We start from the raw sequence: 24934 nt of genomic DNA, 5'->3' as shown, positions 1-24934 counted from the left end.
CGCTTGTCCTCAGCCTAGCTCTGCCGAACTGATTTTTTCCATCATGCTGGTTTTGCTGATTGAGAGCTTAATTAACAGCACAGATTCATTAACTAACTGGCCACGCTGATTCAGAGCGTACCTCACAGCACATATTTATTTAATACACTGGCCTTGATTAAGCAGACTATCTCACAGAGCAGATTTATTCAATACATTGGCCTTGCTGATTCAGAGCACACATCACAGCACACATCCCAGTCAGTTTGCAAGCCCCGCTGATTCAGAGCACGCTGTTCCCTGCGGCACAGATTTATTTAATCTGCTGGCCTTGCCGTTTCAGAGGGAAACTTCACACAACATACTCAGCCGGTGCGCTGGCCGCTTGCTAACTCAGTGCATACCTCACAGCCGCAGAAGTCCTGCAGGAAGTAGGCGAAGCTCTGGATGACAGCGAGGTGCTTGGGGCAGTCTTTGCTGGAGTAACAGATGAAGACCTTTGGACGGGGCCATGGTCTCTCTGCGTTAAGAGCAGTGGTGTGAGAGGACGACTCTGAGCTTTCCTCGTCCAGGTGGGAGTAGATGTTCTCTGTACGGTTAGAACAGGGGTCAGATAAGTAGCGGATTACCAGTAAGCAATGTATAGGGGTTTTGCAGATGAGCTTCAATCCTTTTTAATGAACAGTTGCCCATTTCAATTCAGTTCTGAGCCCCACGGTACTGCTGGGAAGCATGACTCTGGTGAGAGAGATTACTGATATTATAAGAGCAGAAGTTATATGATATAATAAGTCCCTGCATGACGAGGGGACGTTTTGGGGCGGCTTACCTTGCTGTTTCTTGCGGCACATCACGGTGAACAGCGTGGCAAAGGCAGACATGATGACGAGGGGGACGGTGATGGCCATGGCCCGGATCGGGCCCGCCCAGGGGGAGTGCACTGCAACACACCCACAGCAAAAAAAAAAAAAAAAAAATCAACATTTACAACCAACAGGAAGCAGGAGACAGGAAACAAGCGCCTCTTCAAACCCAATCGCTAAGTCTGATCCATTTTGTGTGGTTCTCACGAACTCACTTTAAAGTTGAGTATCAAGCGGGCTTTCAGTTTACCTTGGCTTACGTGGTACTGCGTCTGTCTTCTGGTTGTGTTGTTGTCGTCACGGAGCTGGGGGTATGGGGGAAAGGAAAGGAACACTGAGTTACTGCTGTTGTGTGTAGCTCCACCAGCGCGGGTCTAAGTGGCAATAATGGCTCTTTATCATACTCTATCATACTCCTTTGTGACAGTAAAAGAGATAAAGTAAAACTTCAACTGTAAAAAAAATGGTGTACTGGTTAAAACGCGGAGATAAACTGCTCTGAATTATTTGAGGTTTACCCCTCGCTTCTGACGGCAGAGCAGCCTAAGAGTCAAACGCAATCCTCGATTTTCAGCATGAAAAAAAGCTCCCAATGAGGTGACGGATTGAGATGACAAGGTAAGAAATTAATTTTGGCTATTGTCCTGAAGACGTATTCACTTTATTCATATTAGAAGTATGGGAGTCCATAACTGTTGGAACATGCTACAGTGAGACAGAAGGTCTTTACCTCAATCATGTAGGTTCCAGGTATCACATCCTGGAGAACACATGTAGTTTTGGAAGAGCTGGATTCCTGCAGGCAGAGAACATGCTTAGTTAACACACATCCCTTTTAAAATGTAGAGCTTATTCTTTATTTCTTGAGAAGTCCCCTATTCAACCAAAACAGCTGAAATACAAGATTTATATCTTCTTAGACACAAGGCTAGAGATTTTATCTTATGGAAACATGACACTCAGGAACCGATAACCATGTTTTCATTCCTTTGTAGTATAAAATGCACATTATGGCTTATTGTTATGGTCACCTAATGACATTTCACAAAATGTAAATGTAAGAACTTGCCCATGCATGTTAAATGATCATTTTCAGGTAAACCTGCAAAATCTGCTTAGAGACTAACCCTACAACAAGAAACCTTTAACAAACTAAATGAATGAGGGGGCAGTAATGTATTGATATTCTCTTTATCCTGATCTCTATGCACTTTACAGCCCTAAAAGGGGGTTTTCAAGGGGTTTACAACCATGGGCAGGTTGAACACTGGAATTTTTACTCCTCCGGTGTTGCTCATATTCACCTAATATTTCATTCCATTACCAATATAGCAAAGTGTGGCATGTCAGCAAAGAAAAACAGAATAGTGCACAGCTCCACAAATGAGGCAGTTTGGCTGCTCCCATTGTTTAAAAAGCGAACAAAACCCCGGTGAGCCGCGGCCGCTTCAGGCAGACGGAGGCTTCTCCGCGGCCAACATAATCCGAGGCGAAGCCCAAAAACAGCTTCCAATGAGACGGCTCAGCTCCGGCTTCCAGCACCGTCATCCAGTTATGAGGTGCTGCTGTGAAAGCACTCAGCCTCCGGGCTGCACATTACAGCGGGCTGATTAAGAGCGGAAAGTGGGACCGTCTATCTCCCAGGTGCCACATGTTGTCTGAGTGGCCCGGAGAACCGCGGCGCTGTCAGCCAAAGCAGTGGACATGTCAATATATTATTCAGCTTCTGGGAAGTCCATTACCGCACTGCTCTGGAGTTAACTCTGCGCAGCTCAGTCACAGTCCGGGTCTCATTCAGACACAGTGACTGCAGAGCTCACTGTGTGGATTTTAATTTTGGGTATTCAGACTCAACTTACTCGTGGGCTTTTCTCTTAAAATGGGAGGTACAAAGCTGGCTGCTCTGAATTAGTTTATTTCACCCTGGGAAACCACACCTCCCTTCCGGGGCAGCTGGTAGATATGCTCCATTACAGCCATGTAACAGCCTTGTTACGGAAATGAGCCAAGAGACATTCGAAACTGTAATTATGAAAGCCGATCAGATATATCAGTGAAATTAAATTTGTTCTGAAACCAAGCTGAGCCTTTTCAATTTTTCTGCATAAAACAGTAAAAGTTAGGAACAAAGAAAAACTTGACATCCTACATGGTGTGAAGTTTCTTTTCACATTAGGTATTGGGTAGAGAATTAACACGGTGAACACACCGGAGGAAGGATGTTTGAGTAATTGTGCCAAACAGGTACAATAAATATGAGAACTGATGTGATTAAAACAATATCCTTCTTCCGCTGTGCAGACCAAAGCCAGGAACAAACTCGCATCTACACACAGAGCACATAAACTGCACTTAAACATCATATTGCATCTCTGTGCTTACCGGCTTGCAGCGCTTGAGCCTGAAGGAGCCGTCCTGCCTCAGCTTGTAGTATACGTAGTACATGTTGAATCCGAAGGTGGGGGGAGCATGGTCGAATACCACATGCAGGTTGGATCCAAGCTGAGAGATGTTGAGACTCTTTGGCTTCCAGACTGATTGACAGTTACAAAAACAGAACACGGAATCAGAACACAGTTATATGCAAACTGAGCTAGACAGATGCGGGTGCACGTGAGGTAACAGAATGGTTGAAGTGCAAAGGTATTTCGCCCCCGCCACCCAGGACACTATATTATGTGATCCCAGTATTCAATTCACTGTACGCAAACATTGCACAATTGAAGAGAAGAACACACCGTGTCTGGTATAGTTTTCTGTCTCCTCAAGGGCTGTCAGTATTGAAATAGCAGATAGCTGTTAAATGGTTCACCGTTTCCCAGGTGTCAAGAGCAAAAACTCACATGGTTTGCAGACCAGGTTGTCCGATCCCAGAAGCACTTCACAAGCTGTGAAAACACAACAAAGGCACAGGGCTGCTAGCTTCTGCTCTGCTCTGTGACAATATCCACACTTTAACTGACGTCAACAATCATCACATGCAGGAATCTTCACAGGAATATTCCTCTAACATATTATTCAGGCAACAAAAAGGGGAATTCTTCCAAACAAACTGAAAATGTTTCCATTTTTATACACTGCACATGTGAGAAAAAAAGAGAGACTGAATGAAGCAGGATATGGATGTATGTTTCAGTTGTTTGGGTTTGGCATTTACATGTGGCAACACCTAGGGGACACTTACTGTTAGTGCGGAGGAAGGACGGGGGGAAGAAGCTCTCATTCATGAAGGTGGGAAAGGGCATGATCCTGATCATGTAGTCCGTCTCAAAGTCCAGGCCAGGAAAGGGCTGTGAGCTCATTCTCTGCGTGGACAGAAACGGGGGTCCCATCACATCCAATCAAAGCAGGACACAGTGACCCCAATCGCACATAGGGAGAGACTCACTTTTCATTAAAGTAAACGTGTTCGGCATAAATATACTGTCACAATATTGCACAATAATTCTCTTCACTGTAGAGATACACATCTGTTACCATTATCAGTTTTAAAATCTCTCCTTCGTAATCAGTTCAAGCGCAGCTGAGTAATGAGCAGAACGAAATAATGCGAATGCCTGGCGCGGCATTGCGAAATGACTTACCACATTCCTGAAGGAGAAGTTGAGCTGGCGAGGATCCTTCAAGACCATGTGCTGGCACTGTTTCCCCTCGGGGTTCTTATCCTCCAGATAAACTCGGAAACCTCTCACATGTTCGATCCCTGAGCAGAGAAACACAGCCCTGTCACACCGTATCCAACCATTCACAAACGCACACAGAGCGAGGCGGTCTGAGTCAGAGCATCGGTGATTAAATTATAATGTGTTTCAGAGATAAGCCTCTCACCAAAATATATTTTTGCGCAAAGGGAGCAAAACAGTGCCACAGTCCTGGCACAAGGCCATGTAATGCGTAGTTTGCTGAGGTGCAAACACAATCCTAGTTAAAGCATAATATCATGTCTGAACTGAGGTGAAACATTGTTTTTTGTAGTTTTCAGTGTGCCAGTTTAATGGCCTTTAACAGCTTTACAAGCAGTTGGAAGCAGCCAGTAGGATCATGGGCAAAAAAAAGACACTCTCAACTTCCTCCAAACACCTTTTACATTTTCCACCCTCGTCTCTCCATTAGCGCTAGCCGTTTGGTCTTTAAACATGAAACCAAGGTTTTTGGGGTGCGCGCCCAGCCAGAGGATGGCGGGGCGTACCTGCATGCCAGGCGAACATTCCCCTGCCCTTCAGAGTGTGCCAGCGCGCCTCCCTTTTAATTACATTTCTGCCTTATCAGTTGCAGCAGGGGCAGAAAAAAAACACATTCCGTGTGGTTCCTATTACCGCAGCAGGGAGCGAAGCTGAAAGGGCCTCCTCTTTGTGGTGGGTGTAACTCCACACCTTCACCGCCCCGGAGATCCTATCACGCCACCCCCTCGCAGAGACAAGAAAGAACGACCGGAGGAAAAAGTTGTCTGACTGGTCGTGTTCCCTCCGCTGCTGGTATCCTCAATGATATACCGTTCACGTGGAAAGAGCCCCAACCTGCCCTTATTTTTTTTTTCCTTTCAGAAAAGCTTCTTTTTTTTTTTTACATATATACCTGAGCTGTGTTGAGTCCTGCCCCAGTCAAAGGGATTAACCCCCACTCCCCTGCAAACAACAGGGTTCATTGTTCAGGGGCTGAAGCCGGGCCTCAGATTACCAAGTTCAATAGCGGCCCTGCAGACGGAAGCCAGGGGCATCTCTCCCTCCCTCCTTCTTTCTCTCTTTCGCTCTCTCTCTCTCTCCCTCACACACACACATTCCTTCACGGGACATCACAGGGCTGTAATGTGGACCCTCTGCCTCTCCAGAAAATCGGAGCTACTGTCAAAGCAGAAGAATAAACCCACTGGGTGGGGGGGGGGGACCTGCGCCTTTGATCACGACAGCCACTGCAAGGTCTTTGAAGATGAGGCACTCCCCCACCCCCCCCCCCCCCCCCCGCTCTGCTGCTTTACTTCTCCTTACCCATCTGCCATCTCTCTCCTCTGCATCACGGTCTGAGATATCGGTGATAAATCCACCCTACGTGCAATCGTGCATGATAAACACACACAGCGCTGTGTTTTTAAAAGCAGCGCACAGATTCCCCAGGTGTGTAAGAATCCCCAAACACAAAATAAATGGCTGTCTCGAACCATTTCCTCCCTGAAATGCGGGCACGCCGACCCCTTTTTCCAAGGACTGGGCTATCGGGGGAAGCATTTGCTCCCCCCCGATTGGGGAGTATGGTTTACATCTGGCCACCGCGTCTCTTTCACGCAGGTGGGCACCGTACCGAGAGGGCTGGGCATCCAGTGCACCACCACGGCGGCCTGGTTGTCGCAGGACAGGTGGCTGAAGGTGACGTTGCTCACTTCGTGGATGGCGTGCTTCCCCAGCGGGTTCCAGTTGAGCGTGCAGTCTGCAGGGCAAAGATAGGAGACAGAGGGGTGATCGCAACAGCGCATACTTAGAGACAGCAGTGCGTCCACGCAGGGTGTCGGGGCAGAGAGCCCGCCACACGCTGGGTGGAAATGCGTGGCCATTGAAGGAGGTGTTTTTCCACCATGACTGCTCATCTCCTGTGAGCTGTGAAAGACAGGTAAAGGACGAGGAGCAGCCAGTCGTTACAACCCCTCCAACAACCCCCCCCCCCAACTCTGAACGGCAGCCATTGTGATGCTAAACCAAACGCCATTGAGCAGAGCGGTTCCCTCTGACAGTCACAGACAATAGGGACTGACTGCTGGGAAAATCAGGATTAGCGTCAGGAGAAAATTTGACTTTTGGTGAAAAATCCACAGGGTAAGGGGGTGGGGCGGGTAAAATTTCTTGCGCCGATTCACGCTAGGCAAAGCTCATTCATGCAGCAATCACTTCCAAGAATGGGAGACACCATTGACCATCACGGTATCGCTACACATGGGAGAGGCTTACTGTCGGTCCGGAACGTGACCCCAACCTTCCGTCCATTGTCGTCAGAGTTGGACTGGAGACCCTAGAGGGAGAGAGAGGGATCAGTTCAGTTTTAACAGACAACTGACAGTGAGGGCAGCAGTGTGGCATTGTGGTTCAGGAGCAGGACCTACAACCGAAAGGTTGCCAATTCGATTCCCCTCTGGGGCACTGCTGCTGTACCCTTGGGAAAAGTACTTAACCCACAATTGCCTCAGTAAATATCCAGCTGTATACATGGATAACACTGCATTAAAAAAAAAGCTGTAACCGATGTAAGTCACTCTGGATAAGAGTGTCTCCTAAATGCCAGTAATGTAATGTAATGTAATGTAATGAAAAGCGTCAACATGATGTCAGCACGTCATCATGATGTTTACAAGGAGTGACAAAAGCCAACGAGCACCTCATGTGTCCACAGACTGAACAGGGGACCTTACAATTAGGGCACTGTCTGGGCTCTGGCAAACTGCCCTCCAGCGCTCCCACTCCCTGTAAGCTCTGAACACAAGGCACTTTCGGACAGAGAGGGGGCCGGGGAGCCTGACAGGGGCGGCTAAAATGGGGCAAGGGGTTGGGATGGAAAAAAGGGGGGGGGGCATTACGAAACCCGTTCGAGTCTTGCATAAGCCGGACATTAGATACGGTCTCAAGAAAACAGAGCGCGCAGAGCTGGATGGGGAATGCCAAGTGTGGAGTAACAATGGAAGTGACCTCTGACAGGGACAGCTGCTGGGGAGAAGCAGCACTTGCCAGAGAGCTGGGAGTTGGGGGGGGTGAGGGTCATGCCAAAACTGAGGAGACGGGAGTGCAGCTCCCTTATCGATAATCCCGCCTTCAACCCATTCAGATATTCTCGGAAACAAGGGGCGTGACCCACAGGACAGGATGTTACCCAATTAACCTCCCACCTCTGGGGAAACGGACACAGAGACTCAGTGAATGTTTTTTTTTTTTTTGTCATGCAACTACAGTTTAAACTTTTCACATGCTCAACAGTAAGGTCATGTCTGCTGGAAGTGAAAGGTATGAGCCTGTGGCACTACGAGAAACTAACTACGCCTTTCTGTCAAACATTCTTGTTCCACACATGTTGCATCTCCTGACCTTGTCAATCCTGGAAGATCCCCACCTCCTTGCAAACTCCTGAGACTCTACCATGACTACCCTCCTGTTTTAGTATGTGAAATTGTTTTAGTATGTGAAAACTGTTAGTATGTTCCCATTTGCTCCCATTTTGTTCCCAAAAACACCCAAAATGTTTTTTTTTGTACTTAAAAAAAGATTCACCTATCAATGCTCAGTCAGGGCAGTCGCATAAACAAAAAAGGTAACCTCCCTTGATATAGAATTGTCTTGACTTTTTATCTTTGGATTTTAACTTTTGTGAACATTTCATAAACAAACTGTACACAGAGTTTCCTTCAACTGCTCCTGTTTACAGTTGCAACTGTTGTATAAGTAGTGTATGTTGTGTGGTTGGCTGTAAAATTGATCTCTCTCTCTCTCTCACACACACACACAAGCACACACACATACACACACACACACACGTAGGGTAACCTCTGCAACGTATAGTTTTGACCCACAAACGGGGAGTGATTGACACAACAGCCGCAATCAGGGATAGTTCAAAGAGTGATGAAAGACTATACTCCCCAGCACTCCTCTTCTTGCTTCCTGCAAATAAAACAGAGTAGAATCAAGGGGGGACTGCTCCATCCCCTCAGGATGTGGGCTGATGAGCACCCCCACCACACCCACCCCACCCCACCCCTGCTCCAGCCCTCTGCCAGATGTACGCATCTGAAATGAAGCAGAGAGAAGCAGACCACCATGGCTGGACATGAGGGACCCCTCCACTGTGGTTACCCCCATTCTCACACACTCCCAGCTAAAGGAAATGGAAAGCCCCCCCATGACATAAAGATAATTTTCTTTCTCCTGTTGCAGAGGGTTTTCACCACTATCTATCTGTCTCAACATATATTCTCTGTCTAACATTGCGTGCCAGCCGAACACAGCTTGACGAAAAAAAAAAAGTGAATCTTTTCAGTGACATTTTTTGTGAGTCAAACATCGCTCGAGGCCCTTGTGAGAGGTTTTTTTTTTTCAAAAGCTTTCTTTAAACAGCAAACATTTACTGCCTTAGAGAGGAAGGGAGCAGCTACCTGATGCCTAATTGAGCTGCTGAATGAAGTGTTAGCGCGAGCCCTTGGGCTGCTCTAATGGGCCAGGCCTGGTGGTGCCGGGCCTTTAACGCGGCGTGCATAGCAGGCCTCCTGCAGGTCAGAGCAGACGGGCGGCTGGCGAGGCCTCCGCGCCACACCTGAAACTAATCACCAGGCCCCTGCCGCTGACCACAGCCTCACACCTCCGCGGCGCGTGGTGGGGGCCCGGGCCCAACGCCTCCTAACAGGCATGTTGCACCCCGCGCAACACCCCTTTTTTACGGGCCCTCGAACACGCCCGCTCCCCACCCCTGCCAGGACATCTGTCCCGCTCCAGACGCAGGCTGATTCCCTCTGATGTCCTCATTCGGGGGGCGTCTAATAGCCTCTCAGGCCAATCGGCATCTTTAAACTTCAAATGGACAGTTGGAAGTCGGGGGCCGAGGGGGCGAGGGGGGTATGGGCAGGGGAGTTCATAAACTAGCTGCTTCCCATGTGGCAAATGAACTGAAATGTTGCCCGAGAGGTAAAAGGGAGGAGGTCAGCTCACGGTCACTTATCCACACGTCTGCCTTTTCTCCCCAACTATAGCAGACCGAATTGAGGGAGGCTGGGAGACGGGCAAACAAATGTCCCCTCAAAGTATCTCAGAGGGTTTATAAATGGTAGCCACTGCAGTTTCTCGAGGACAAAAACGTTCAGGGCCAATCCACACTGGTAGCGGTCACCCTTCCAGTGTCTGAAGTGAACTGACTCGGGTAAGCATGCAACACAGACACTGACACATGCACACATATGTTATGTTTATATGATACTGGTACAGTATAACCTTGCTGTCTGTTGTTAAAAGCTCCTCACCCTGTACAATGGCTCCTATGCCTCACCTCTACTGATGCATTCATCAAACTTTACACAGCACAGACTGAAATGACAGGAGGAAGCATTCTGCTTTTGTCTATGGCCTCCTTATTGCTTTCGGCTATGCAGGTTATAACATGACAATCAGTCCCGTGATTCTCAGATGAGGAGAAGGCAGCACCATGGCACAGGCAGTAGACACTGTAACAGACTGGCCATGTGCAGCCCCTGAATACCAACCCCCGTGACACTCCCGTCAGAAGTGAGCAACACAAGAACGGAGCTGGATAAGGGCACCAAGATGGCCGCCCTGTGATGCGCACAGTAAGAGACGGCAGCATGTCTCGACAAAGAGTGCTGGCAGGTGAGGGCTGATTTGAGCGTTCTTCCTTCAGCACAAACCAGACCTACCTCAAACCAGGTGTTCCCTCACTCGGTCAGAATAATAACAATAATTATATCATCTCAGAGACAGCTCCCCGGCTTCAGAGTCTCTGGGCTTTCTCTCGGAGACCCTGAGGCACCTCCCAACCTTTCAAGTTCCACGTTAGGCAAAGGGGTACGTTCCTCTGTAAAACCCCACGGTATGTCTTACTCTCAATATAAGGACATCAGTGAAAACAGCACACCATTATGCCTTTTCTAACCTGCAGTGAAGTGAAGCAGGTCGTAATGCAAGTGAACAGAGGGTGAGTTTTGTTTGTTGGTCGGTCGTAGTTCCCCCTCTGCCTGTGTTCAAGGGTACTTGGATTAAAGTTACTTGTTTTTGTTTCTGGCATCCAACCTCACACATGAAATTAATTTAATGAGAACACTGCCAGCAATGTTACAAGTAGAGATGGTTCTCTTTAAATACCCCATTAGCTGCAACCCATATGGAGACAACTCCAAACAAACTGGCGGAGAGCTTTAAAAAAAAAAAAAAAAGGGAACTATTTGTTTGATCCCCTGCCCCCTCCCTTTTCCTCTCCCCCTACTTCCAAAAGAGGCAACAAAAAAAACCTCCTCCGGAAATCTGTCTTAGTAAATAAATGACAATATGTACATATTTTTTCTTTCCTAACTAGAATAGCAACCTTACTGAGAGATGCTTTAGCAACATTGATTAATTACAGCACAATTACAGCTGGCCCCAGCAAATGGGTGGGGGGCAGGGGGCGACAACTAGTCTTAGTGCCTGGGGGGAGAAAACTCTCCTGTTTAATTAACCAGTAACATTTACTGGTCTTATGTGCAAAGTTCAATTTGATCCAATCCCTGTCTTTCCCCCTACAAACTCCCCCCCCTCCAGTGCTATTGTTGCCTACAAGTTTTCATAAAACTTTGCCTCCCCGCCCCGAGCCCCCCCAGTTTTATCTGTCTGCCCTCGTCTCTCAAGGGGAGAGCTGTTTGCCCGAACTTTAATTGGCAAATCATGTCAGAAGGGGGGGGGGGGGGTGGCTAGATTAAAGGGGCATCAGAATTCTCCGGGGTCGGCCCAAACCAAAGGGGTGAAGGGTGGGGTCAGCCGTGGCCCATCTGTGTGTTTATGTTACACACAGTGATTATATTGTTATTAAGATCTTTCTGCCCTACTGGTTATGTTAGGCTGCTCCCACTGAGACCACTGAGTGGTTAAAAGAAAACAAATACAACGCACTGACCAATTTTCAGTGTTTGTTCAAGAAATTGCCAACAATATTAAAACAACAATGGGGATTGCTCTGATCTGTGCGAGGCAGTTCTTTTCACAGTTTAGCAGCGAAGTGGATAATTGTTAAATGTTCCATGCACTCAAACTGTAGAAATGACCCCAACCATAATAACAGAACTATCCCTTCAACTTCCTCCAGAGCCCGCATACTGCTGTCAGGAAAACCTTACACATTATCTCATGATGAATTTACAGACTTACCTCTGACACATAAACTCCCAAAGGAAGCATCTGGGAATTTGACGGAGGAAGAAAATAAGCTCAAGATATCAGTGGGAGGGTGTCAAAAAGTGTGCCAGTTTTCAGCTAGGGCATAAACCTGCAATCCAGGTCCATACAGTCAGGTGTTCAGTGGACACCTGACACTCAGAAAGGGATCGTTTCTGCTGTCACAGTAACAAAACTGTCCTCTGACATCAGCCTCTGAAAAGGCCAAGTCCCCCAGCTCCATCCGATGGGCTTAACAGGCATTTGTCATTTCAATATTTGCAGGCATTACTCTCCCGCAGGCCTTAATGGGGGCTCAATTTCCTCCACTTTCTATGTTTTTAGTATTTTATCTTTTATTTGCCCTCTCCGTTTGGATCTCTGCTTATTCCATCTTGGCAGGGGCTGGGGAGAGAGCCTGCGAGGCGTTCCTGCCAATGCAGCGAAGCGGCCAGGAGAGAGAAACACGTGACTCATCTGAAGCCATGCCCCGGCAAACATCTGTGAATCAGTGAGAGAAACTCATTCCGAGCAGTTTCTTCATCTGGCGTCTTTGGCAAACGCACAGGCAGCCGAGCACTCGCCAGTCCAGCCTCACTTCGCGAGTACACCTTCAAGGCACTCCCAGACAAACCTACAGACTGGTATCAAATAATAATGACCCCACGTCACCTCACAAATTCTCACGCATGCCAACCAGAAAGTATCTAATGTAAGATTTGCCAAAAAAGAAAAATAATCACCTTTGCACTGGGAACAGAATACATACCCCACTTGACCTCAAGGTAAAGTTAGCCTATATTTTTCCACACTGGCTTGCCTTACCCCCCCCCACTTTTGAGCCCTTTAGGGGAATCGTTTCGAATTACCAGGGGTGTGGTGGGGCTTTGACTTTTTCCCAGCAGCGGTCAAAGAGGGAGAGGCCCACGCAGCAAAGCAGACTTCCGAAAAGCCTCATCAGGAAGCCAAGATGGATGCCCGTGGTCATGGACCCGGCCGGGCCCAAGCACAAGGAAATGAGTACCTTTCTGAGAGCGGCCGGGCCGGACCACTCACAGCTCCACCGGGCTCGCGAGTCTTCCCACATGTGCTTCTCATTACCCAACATGTGTCTCCGATTTCACATTCCCACAAGGAGCCCTTTTCTAGGACAATTGCCTTTGTGTCCTTTATCAGGGTCTATTAATGCTAATTAATCACTGCTTTTTACCCCCCCCTCTTCTTTTGGTGTGCGGAGGGGTGGTTTGGCCTCACCAAATCAAGGCTCCATGAACTCTGAGAACTTCCTTCACTGGAGGCCAGGTTTGTTCTCCTCCTGGGGGTTGGTATTAGAACCACTCCTCAGAGCCCCCCTAACCACGTATTTAAACTTTAGAACCAAGAGGGTCAGACACTACTGGGGCTTTAAAGCAAAACTAAATAGCTGATATAAATTCATTAAACCTCTTCCCACAGTGATTATAATCACTATAGAAGGGAGTTTTTAGATGCTTTATAGCAATGATATAAAAATTTTTGACTTGCTTGGTTTTGGTTTAGGAGCCAAATTTTAATTGCAAACAATTGGCTGTCTATGGGTATAAAGCCATTTCCAGTCAACTGTCCCCATATATATATATTTGCTTATGAACTGATGCAGTCCACGAGGATACTGACACTGACCCAGTCATTTTGATTCTTCAGGTGTAGAAGTCATTGACATGTGAAACATGGATGTGATACCTCTGAGGAAGCACACACAGAAGAGTTTATGCAACCTGCTGAGAAGGAAGACCTCAAACCTGTTTATTTGTGCACAAAGCTGTTATATTGTTTATGTGAGTATCTTTTTAATTATTTTTCCAGTAATTCCTCACATGTAAAGCAATGAAATTGAACTGGCACATCATTATTTTACTTACTGTCAGATCTCTTGAAGAAAAATTGACCACCAGTGTCTTATGACTTTCTTTATAAAACCCATGACCTATATCCATATACATTACTTGAATACTGATAACAATGACCGTGCAATGAAGCTATACTGGTATGTTTAAAGGAAATAATTATGCTTGGTTGTGTTCATACTTTCATTCGCTCTTAGACTAGACGCAAAGGAAGTTTGCTTTGTTGTTGCATTTGTTTTTTGTTTTTTTCCCCCCACCAACACAGTGTAGCTCTAGGGTGAACACATGTGGCATCAATGATAAAGGCATCGGTTTCCACAATCACAGCAATTACACTTGACTCAAGCTAAGCTTTTAAAAAGATGGCAATTACAGACATCCTGATACTTGGAAATCATTTCAAACAGGAATATTTTAAAAAGAAGCTTTGATGACTCCACTGTTCAGACAGCCTGATGAATAAAAGTGTTCTGTCGGTGTGGAATGCATGCTTATAGCAGCCTTAGCACTGCAATCATTTTTAAATACAGTCTGGGATTAAAAGACAACAAAAAACTGCATAAAATGTTAATTTAACTCACATAAACAGCCCTATAAAAATTCCCCAAACAAGTATTACACCTTACAGCTAAACAGCTATGAAAGAGATCAAGTAAGATCATGTTACCAAAAAATCCAAAAGGACGCATAGTGTTCAAACATTAATAAAAAGGCAAGGGGGGGACAAGAAATAAGTACATTGCTTTTATATTTGTGTATATATTTAGTGTATATATATTTTTTTTAATTTGTTGAAGGTGAATTTGATGATTAAGAAGGGTTCAGGCTAATTTGTGACTTGTGTCATGGACATACATAATTCTTAAGTAAAATATTTTCTTCAGATTAATATCAAATTATTTTATTTGTTTCACTGAAACAATCACATAAATTCAGACATTTGTAAATATGGTATGTATAGGTCATGCTGGTGGTATATGCTGGAAATTGCCTGGGGCCTTTAGTCTTGCTGTGTCCGTGCTTTGTTGTCTGTTTTACGCTCATCAACATCTGCCATAGGCTGGACCTTCTAAACACTGCCACATGCTATGAGCTTAGAGTGGAAGGGCTGTTGCTTTATTTCCCAAGCTACGGTATCTTAAACACACACACACACACCCGTGGGCCCCCCTTTTGCCTCTCTCAGTGCTGTGCTGGTTTCAGCAGGAGGCAAATCACCGAAGTGCTGAAGAATGCCTTAACGGCACTCTGGAGAGGGGCTGCCGAGCATGAGTGAACACATGCGTTTAACAGACAGAGCGCCATCCCTCCGTGAAGGCTGCGAGTCCACGCTGGATCTCCCAGCGACTTGATGGCTTTTCCAGCTTCAGACACATCCCAGCCACCCCCACAACTGCGCAAAGCATGCAAGATGCACACACTTCTCTCCAGGACCGTCCTAAACGGATTTCAGAACCTTTGTACGTTTGACCCTCGCTGTCTCGTAACACGTGGCCACAGTTACCCTCCACGCAACCCTACAAAAAAAAACATACCCAACCCAACACAGATGGAGAGACCCCCCCCCCCCCCCAGAGCCTTTGTTCAAAATGTAAAGAAAGAAGATGGAGAATTCCATTGTTTGGGTCTGAAAAACATCTTTACATTGGATACAACAGTGTTGGTCAGTGAGTGTTGCTTCAGCGTGAGCAATTTCTCAGACTTAATTATATTCATCAATAACTGTGGTTGGTGAGGTTCGTGCTTGGTTTCCCCAAACGTCTGATGTCAATGGTTCCCCTCTGAAAAATAGAATGTGAGACATGTGCCAAATATTCTTCCTGGCACTTAACATGAATGAGTTATAACTGCTCTGCAAATTAGAAAATATTCATTCCCATGGAGTATTTCCATCTGTAACACTGAAAACAAACTGCAAATGAATTTAAGCCACACATTACAGTACTCTCAGGTAACAAGCACAGTAAAAATTACTGTAACATTTCCTTTGAAAAGCAAGTGTATGAAAAGCTTAACTGACCACTTGATTGAAGGTGCTTAACATGGATCTACACTGTAAAACATACAGCTGAAGTACAGGATGATTAGATAAATACCAAACAAACAGTAATGAAGGGCATTATGGTGACTGACAATAGCCACAGTCTCTGCCCCAGTTGGAGTTGGAGTGTTTCAAGGTGCAAGATTTTGTTGTTTTGCATGGGAACTATTCAGAACAACATTAGGATAACTTGCTCGCATTCTTTCTGCAAATGTGAAGTTCTTAAGTCTTTTCACACCTCTAGCATATCTCTGGACACTGTTGGGGCCAAACTCATCAACAACTTAACCACCACACAGAATGCCATTTTAAAAAAAAAAACACATACTCAGACTGACATTAGCAGAAACGCATTTAATGCATATGGTCAGCCACTTTAGTACTGTAGAGGTCCTCTGCTGTTTACAGCCATCCAAGGGCCACAGCTTCCTCAACTATAGCTCAAACACGGGGAAAATGCACTTCCTAAACTATAGCTCACACTCACATAGCTGTGTAAGAAATCTTTTACAAATCTCAGAACAGCCAGGTAGTACTGAGCCATTCAAATGATCCTTTGCATTTTCTTTCAGTTTCAACAGGTGTGCCTGACCTCACAAGCTTTCCAACAGCATCAGCTGCCTCTCAATGAATGCCTATACAGTACAATACATTTGTTGTGAGTGTACATTATTTATTATTGTTTATTAGGAAACAAGGGGACTTCTGAACCGAAGCAGATGAAGTGATTGCCGTTTCTGCATCATAATTTCGTGTATCCTTCTAATGGCTGCTTTGTCTTCAGTAATTATTACTCTCATACTAAAATTCTAACTATGCTGGCTGCACTTGAGATACGCATACTTAGAATGTGAGGGTATTTTGTCAATTATTTTATCTGAGACATATTTAAATCTGCTCATTTGAGAAATGTATTATGTTATATAATTGGCTACATCAATGTTAATAAATTAGGCTTCCCTGACCATGTGAAAACACATATAGAAAATGTTCAGCTTTAAAATGTACCGTACCCCTATCTCAATTGCTAAACTGCTGATCCCACAGCAGCACACCTATGGAGGAGGCTTAAAGTGACACCCCCCATGTGCCGCGGTGTGCAGACAAGAACATCCCGATTCCTCACTCCACAACATTTCACTTCCACTCAGCCCAATTTTGTCCACCTTGAGTATCAGACAAGTGAGTCAAGAGATAGGCCTACCAGCCTGAGATGAGCTGTACCTGCAGGTAATGTAAACAACAAAAAACAACTCTGGCCTAATGAGGAACTGAATCTGGGCAAGTGTAAACACAGCACAACTGACAGGGACCAAGGATCTTCCCTTTGCAAAACAACTGTGCTCAGTACATGAAATGTCTATCTATTTAACAGGTGTATTTAGAATATTAAAAAGACACCAGGTAACCATCACAAGCTTTCTTTTAAAAAGGAATATCTTGGCATTATGCTTCAAACGATGCTCGAGGAAGACCAATAAAACCAATATGACCTTGCCCAAGGTAGAAGAACCCACAGACCAGCAGGATCCATCAAATCCTGAACCCAGGAATTCAAATGATTATGGGGACTGCTAGACATCCTGTCTGTTCCCTGCCAGCCAGGTTGAGCCGAGGAGTGATCTGCCAGATGACATTACAGAACAATAAATTTCTTCATGAAGAGGAAGAGGGCTTCTGGGATTCTTAGTGTTGCGTTTCATGCCATAAGAATGCACTACTGCCCAGGGGCCTCCGAAGATACATAATAAAAACGGAAAGGCATCGGCCCTCTAATGGAAACCCCAGCAGCTCATCCGTATGAAGTCAGCTGTCTCCAATACGCAAAAATAAAAAAAAACACAGGCACACACACATTCACGCTCGCTCACTTGCTCCTTCATACACACACACACACACACACGGTGATGAAGAAACAAATGTTGACTCACTCTTCCTGGTCCTGTGCCTGGATGTGGGCCACTAATTATCCTCAAGCTTTTATGATCCAACAGCAATAACAGCTAGGAAAAGGGGGGAAAAAAAGGAGGCCACACTAACAAAGCACTTCACAGGGCCAGAACAAAGGATGCGCGGCAGACTTCACCGCCACACTCCAGCTGAAGGAACAGCTGTGGGCTCAGAGCCACAGGAGTCCACTGTGGGGCAGAAGGCAGAGGGCATCCAGGGCGGGCCCACGCCGGCGGCCTGACAGCAACATCACAGGACAGCCAGGCATACGTCCCAGCACCCAGACCAAGAACTGGCAAGGAGAAAAACACAGCGCTAAAGCAACGGGCAAACGGTGACAGGAAAAGACATGGACCATTTTCTCCCAGCGTAAATGGCTCCCAATCCTTTGCCATCCTTTGGGCGCCTTCCACTCGCTGTGCAATCACTGCATCTCCTTCCCAGAAGGCAGCACGGTTCCCACGCAAACAGGAAATGGAAAAGTGGATCATTACTTGAATTGCAGCCCTTTCGGTAAACCCATCCTGCACACCATATCAGTGTGCGTATTTATAACATTTTGCATTTCACAATTTTCTCCCTGGGCACTGTATAATAGTGAAGTAATAGAATCACAGTGGTAAATCTATGCCCGGCTCAGGGGAGCACACCCATATCTGAAAGTTCAAGGGGTCAGTCAGATCCAGTTCCTGCCATCAAACCTGTAGCATGAGGGGGGGTGGCTGGGAGTGTGCTGTGTAATCTCATTCTTTGCATAAAAACCTCTTTTGGCAGGCGCTGCACCAGAACCAGATTCTTAATTAAGCAAGAGGAAAGAGTGGCTAATTGATTGTAATGACTTCAATCTGTCAGACAGAAGGGGAATTTCTATGTGGCTCAGAGGGGCTAGCCAGTCTCTGGCCCCCATGTAAAGCAACATGGATACAAGTAGGAAATGACCCTCTTTAAAGGGTGGTCCTCATTTTGGCTCTGGAGCCAACTGGAGCCACAGTTCGTCCCTTTGGTCGAGGTAAAAAAGTGAGTTGCTGTTCTCTCGATTACCATAGAGATAAACTGCTAAAAATAAAATGAACATGATCCTTAGTATAATCATTTAAATCTGGCAAGATTCAGCATTGCATCAATTATAGCAAGCAGGGCAAAAAAAGAGAGTAATAATTTTATAATATTACTCAACTGTACCAAATATAGTTGGAACAACTGTTTGATTATTCTACATACTTTACACAACTTTTTACTAAAGTTGGTTAAAAAAGAACCCCAACCCTTTTGACCCATAGAATTTTGTTCCTAAAAAACTCTTCGCCTGCATGATTCCATATCTTCAAAAGGATCGCAGGGAATCTCCAGTTGATCGGTGCCCCCCCCCCCCCATCCCCGGCTGAGGTGAACAGACAGGCTGCACTTTTAATTCACTTTTAACATACCTCCGTTTACCAGCGACATGCGGCCTTTCTTCCCGAGCAGCAGGACACTCGGCCGGTCAAAGGAAGCAGTGCATCTGAAAGGCCCCGAGCCCGGCATTCAATAAAGCAGCGCGGCGATCTGCCCTGATTCAGAGCTAGCCAACCAGGGATTTTCCCACAGCCGCACACAAAACGGCCTCCAGGGTTACGAGCTGGTTGGGTGGTTTTCAATGCTCTCTTAAGATGCTGTAGAAATAACTTGGTTCCCCCCAACCCCCCTCCCCCCAAAAAAATCTCTATTCTTCCTCCTTCCACACCGTGAATGCTGAGGAACACACCTCCCCGATATCATTCATCTGCAGCCAGATGTTACAAAAATAAGAAAGGAAAATGAAGGGGCTCTTTTGAATAAGTGATTAAAAAAAAAGCAGAAAGGTGTCCCACATGTGCACTCAAGCCAGGGCTTGCTAGAGATAATAAAGGAATAATGATAAAAGACTTGGCCAAGCCTGTGTTTGTGTATGTCTGGGGACATTGTAAAACATTTTCTTCCCTCTATTTTTTTCTTTTGTCGACACTGAAAACCACAGCCTGACTGGGGATCACTGGGTGAAACCCACGGAAAACGCATTCAGTTTTAACTTGGCAAATTACTGCTTAGTTACATGGAGGAGCTGAAACCAGGGAAACCAATGACCCCAGTGGTTGATTATGAATGCATGGAGGTGATATCAACTAATAGTCAGTATCATAAATCTAACCTTCACACACTTTTTTACACCCTGGCCACACTCACGTATGGGGAACTACACTGCATGTAGGTGTAAACTCTCACAAAAGCTGAACCTGTGAATCTCACTCAGAATGAGATCAAAAAGGCCACTGCTCTCCAACGATCTGATTGATCCCACAACAATTTGGTTTCTGCTTCTCCTTGGAGGAGATTTCAGCAGAAATCAAGACAAAGATTAGAAGTAATTTCGAGGCCATGACCATTTCTGGTGATGGATTTCTGAGCATGGATTAAACTAAAAACCTTAATTATGTTCCTTGATTTGCTCTCTAATGTGACTCAAATTCCCCTCCTGGTACCGATGGCTTTTCTTTGGTAATTTGGCTCTGCCCAGGAGCAAAGCCAGTCAGAAGGAAGTTAGGAATTTGTGATTAGCGGTCGGGGTCTGTGTTTTGATTACATCTAGCCCCTTGGGTGTTCAATCAGAAGGCTCCACAGATGAATGCAGCACTGTTTGCATGACTCCATTAGCAATGCATGCACTTTGACAAAGACTCTGAAACACTGCTGGCACCAGTCTAACTAAAAAGCTGACAATCCAACCCAAAAAAAAAAAAACTTCTGTCTTTTCAAAACCCTCTGAATCATTAACCACTGTCATGATGTACAGAACACGGGCCAAACGTTTGTCCTTTTATGCTTTTTTATGGGGGTTTTATCAGCAGGAAGGTCAAAAATTAGACAGTCCAGAGCAAAAACAACACATTAAACACTGTCCTCTCATAAGCGGGGAGGTTAAAGACAGTCACAGAGAGGAAGCAGCAAGTCATGGTCTGATGGCAATCACTGCAGCGTAAACGGGGTGAGCATGAAGGTAGAGCATGCCACTGATATCTTACCCTTCATGACTATGCACGAGTCTGTGAACTGCACAAACTCAGAAATGCCTTTATACCAAAAAGCAAGGGCCCACTTAGATTAAATCTCTGGCAATAGCAAAACAAACTCTCCAGACTTCCAGGATTGCGGCTTTCATATGACCTGCGCTGCAGGGTTGTGAAGGCTTTCAATCGGGCATTACGTGCCAGGTGCCTGCAAACCCTGCCCCATGTCAATATGACGCTCTGTCTGAGGGGAAACTAAGCAACATGACCAAACTGTTCAATGCATGGCATAGTTTTAAATTTCACCCCCTTGTTCAGACTTGATGGACAGAGCAATGAAAACCAATGCATATCAGCTGCCCGAGACAGCTTCTTCATTCCAGATCTGGATGATTATATGGTTCATTTCAAATCTGTGTCTGACATATATTCAACAACAACATATATTCACACGCAGAGCACAACTAAGCATACATTTTAAAAAGTACAGCTGATGCAGACAATCCTCTAATATTAACGACACCTGAAAAACAACTTCACACTCAAATCATTTTTCTACATTACTCAGGATGAACTTCTGAATTTCATTAATAATGTTATTAGTTTTGTAAGGCTGCTAAACACTATCTACTGTGGGTTTAGACTTGTAAAAAAAAGTGTCTCCTTCTCGAAGGTGTTTCTTAGGTGTCCCAAGTGGTCAGTACTTTTATGTGGTCGTAAGAGGCAGTGAAAGCGCAGGCGACATTACACAGCCCACAAACTGGCCACAGAAGCAAATAGCTGCATCACACCAGCCATCTGAAACTGAAGGCACAATTCACACATCTTAGGAATGTTGCAATCCACCACTGCTTTACACCTTGGTTATAATGGCCGACTTCAAGCTCCTCCACTTTACGACCATAACTCTAAACCAGATCCGGGAGGAAACAAGCTAGGTTTTTGTGAGGGGGATTACACAGCTGGTGATATCATTCCAACAACGAGCTCCAACACCAGCTCTCCTTAATCACCCTCTGACACAAGAGGGAACTGTTAGCCGGGCTCAAGATATTGTTCTGCGCTATATGACGAATTTTCATAAAAGAAATATAGAACGCGAAAAGTATATTGGAATTGAAGCCAAACTGCGAGGAGAGTGGAAAGTTTGGCTCACTTGGCAAAGGTAACAGTACTTTAGCAGGCCTAATTCATGGAGGCGAAGCGGCAATCCCCTCTGAGGTCTGAAGACAAAATACTCCTGGAGGTGCTGGGACTGAGGGCTCTGAGAGACAGACTCTTTAATCCTGCGCCAGACACTTCCCCTCACACTCCTCCCAGGAGCGTACAGCTTTTCACATCCTCCTCTGAACGTATGGGCCTGACCGGGCTGAACAGTCTTCATTTTAATATATGCTCAGCCTGAATATTCTGCCTCCTCCCTGTAAATTCATTTAACTTACTAAGTGCCTGGGAACTTTCAAAAGCCTGTCTGTAACATCATACAAACTCATCTATGATTGCACTCTGTGCATAAAAATTAAAATATTGGGGAAAAAAACATGCTGGTGTCATGAGGGTGGCGTGACCTAAATATTAAATGGAAAACATTTAATATTTACTAGACCACTAAGACTCATAATAGATCGAGATGAATGCAAATAACCACACTCAAATGCCAGATGCAAAAACGGAACGCGCAGTGTGCTTGGAAGAAGTCACCTTTTCCCGTAGCAGCGCGCAAGAGGCGAACTGTCTGTACAGAGGACACTACCTGACACCTGTAAAGTAATTACGGTGAAGTGTTTCTTTTAGCAGCTTGCCCAACTCGAGGGCTAGCGTCCCCTCGCCGTTTGAAGTGACCGAGGGGGAAGTGGCCTGTGGTTTCAGGGAGGAAATACCAAGGAATTTTAATAGAGCAAACAGTCCCCTCACTTCCTTTGGGAAATCACTTCAAAGGCGGCCCTATCCCCGAGCAGACAATGCATTAAGGGGCAATCAGTCACTCAACAGTGCGCGAGTCACATTCACAAAACTAGCGAATCCCGGTCAGGAAAAGACAAACAAATACTGCGCAGGGATGTGTGGTTCCTTTCACGACAAAGCCGCCGCGATACACGCAGAAATGCAGACTAAATAAGTATATCGCCAGATATCAGTCTTAAACAGACGCTCTACGGACAAGCAAATGTAGGTGCGAGTACCGAAAAAAAAACATCTGAAAACATTTTGACGCGGACAAGGTAAAATAGTTTAAACAAGACGAAAACAACCACATAGAAGATAATAATCAACATAAAAGAAATAAAGGCTAACAATTGAGTGTTGGAGGATACGAATATCGTACATGCTGTGGTTTACTAATTTTGATTTCTGCTTTATTATTCGTTTGAGTGTATAGCCATGAACAAATACTACGCAACCATTTCACGTTAATAATAGGCTACCGATAAAATGGCATTCCAAATTGTGAGAACTCGGAATTCTTCTTAAAGAGCCCCTTTTATTTCTTTACCCCGTTTTTTCCGACTGATCCTCAGTTGACTAACATTCAATTAAAATGACAAAAGACCAACGAATTCACAGCGGAATCGAACAAGACGGGTCAGGTCAAGCAAATCATCGGGGACAATAGATCCTGCTGATTGACTTCTTCACACATGAATCGAAGTCTTTAACCTCCAAATACCACACTTCCCTAATCTAACCCTTTCCAAGCCCGCTCTATTCGTGGTGTACCCATTTATTAAAACATGCCCGTAAAGCAGAGGTTCGGAAAAGGCTACTTTCCTTTTTTCTTTATTGTATTCTTTTCGGGAGGTTTAGTGGAACTGCAATCGCGTGCAAGTATCGTATTCTCAGCTACGAACAACTGCCCTAGGGAGGCAGCGTTTTGCGCTTTACTTTCGTCCGCATGTAACTAGCCATGAACTTTAGGACCTTAAGTAACGCCTGGAATTTTGTATTTAGCCACGTATGTTTTATACAGGTTCCTTGTGCCTGTAGATAGGCTCATACTATGCTGGCTTGCTATTTCTAGCTGTACAAGCAATACAAGCAACTTGGGCTAGTATTGCTCGAGGTACGTACATTTCCAAAGAAGCCACCTGTCTTGTTTTACATTGTTTCGACATTAATCTGATGTCTCAGCAATGGCGTTACAAAAGTTGAAATCCAGTTAAACGATTTCAACGAAAGAATGCAGACGTGTTCCAACAACTTTAAAAGTTCAAGCCTACACGTCCTCTGAAGTAGCGTCTTTCCCCGTGAAGACGTTCACAACTTCATCGCAACTATTCTCTGCAAATATTACAAAGAACCTGTTCGCTGTTTTACCTTAAAGCTGCACTTGTCCGTGGTTGCTTTTTTTGAGCCAGATGACGGTGACGCTTGGTAGAGGTTCAAAAGCAGGTACAGAGTTGCGAGTAAAGAGAAAAGTTTCGTTCCCGCAGCCATCCCTTCCTAGTCCATGTAGACAGACTGACTAATCCAGTGTGAGTGCGCGGCTGCTTTGACGAATATTGTTATCCCTCATGTGGGTCTATAGGTCCCCGCAAGGTGGGGCTGTGGGTGACCTCTTGAAAGGAACCCCCTACCCGCCGGCCCCAACCCACACACACACAGACACACACTCTCTCACATGCACACGCCAAAATTTTAATCCAGGTTGCGACAAATGTATTCTTTTTTCTCTCAGCTGCCACCATGTAGTCAGCTAGATTATTACATTTTGTAATTCGATTCACTTTTTATTTAACTGTTTCACTGTTGACCAGCACGATAAAGTGGAGGCCAATGTCACAGATTTTGTTTATATTTAGAACATTTCACTCCATATCTTCTAATAAATGGACAGGTATGCGTGAGTCAGCACATGATGACGTTGCCAACAAAGCGTCATTCAAGCATGAGAAAATGTATCTTGAGAGCACGGTTGGCAAGCAGTGGCAGCATTTGCAGCAGCGTTTGATCTATCCCGACAGGTTTTTGAGAGAGTTATGTTCATAAAGTGAGATACCCACTATGACATGATATTGCTATAATAATAATAATAACAATAGTAATAATAGTAAAGTGAAAGTGGTTTTGGTGGGCAAAGAGGGGGCAGTACTTCCTCAGGACCAAATGAAAATCCACACCCTAGCCTTGGGATGAAACCAGTCACATAGACCAAGCCTCCAAGTGTAAACAAAGGCCCAAACTCACTGCGGCCCTGAAAGATCCCATGCTGTCTCTGCAAAACATTTAACATTTACAAGTCTTACTTTCTCAATCCCATCTCCCTACCCGCTAGTTTCATGGGTGTACCTCAGCTAATACAGGGTGATTG

General features: G+C 45.4%; 1 protein-coding gene across 1 annotated transcript in view; it reads right to left on the bottom strand.

Annotated features, from left to right (window-relative positions):
- il17rd (interleukin 17 receptor D) overlaps positions 1–24096 on the bottom strand; it is a 28345-nt gene extending 4249 nt beyond the window's left edge. The window contains exons 1-11 of the mRNA XM_036531076.1: positions 23941–24096; positions 6779–6839; positions 6138–6263; positions 4427–4545; positions 4027–4147; positions 3686–3730; positions 3225–3376; positions 1573–1638; positions 1093–1147; positions 809–919; positions 384–568 (exon numbers count right to left, since the gene is read on the bottom strand). Of these exons, the coding sequence (XP_036386969.1) occupies positions 384–568; positions 809–919; positions 1093–1147; positions 1573–1638; positions 3225–3376; positions 3686–3730; positions 4027–4147; positions 4427–4545; positions 6138–6263; positions 6779–6839; positions 23941–24060 (1161 nt within the window). The 5' untranslated portion in view covers positions 24061–24096. The remainder of the gene's footprint in view (positions 1–383; positions 569–808; positions 920–1092; positions 1148–1572; positions 1639–3224; positions 3377–3685; positions 3731–4026; positions 4148–4426; positions 4546–6137; positions 6264–6778; positions 6840–23940) is intronic.
- Between the last annotated feature and the right edge of the window lie 838 nt (positions 24097–24934).

Source organism: Megalops cyprinoides, chromosome 6 (assembly GCF_013368585.1).
Source record: "Megalops cyprinoides isolate fMegCyp1 chromosome 6, fMegCyp1.pri, whole genome shotgun sequence".
In the NCBI taxonomy this organism is placed as follows: Eukaryota; Metazoa; Chordata; class Actinopteri; order Elopiformes; family Megalopidae; genus Megalops; species Megalops cyprinoides.
The sequence above is the reverse complement of the archived record's forward strand: the minus strand, read 5'-3'. Positions and strand labels throughout refer to the sequence as shown.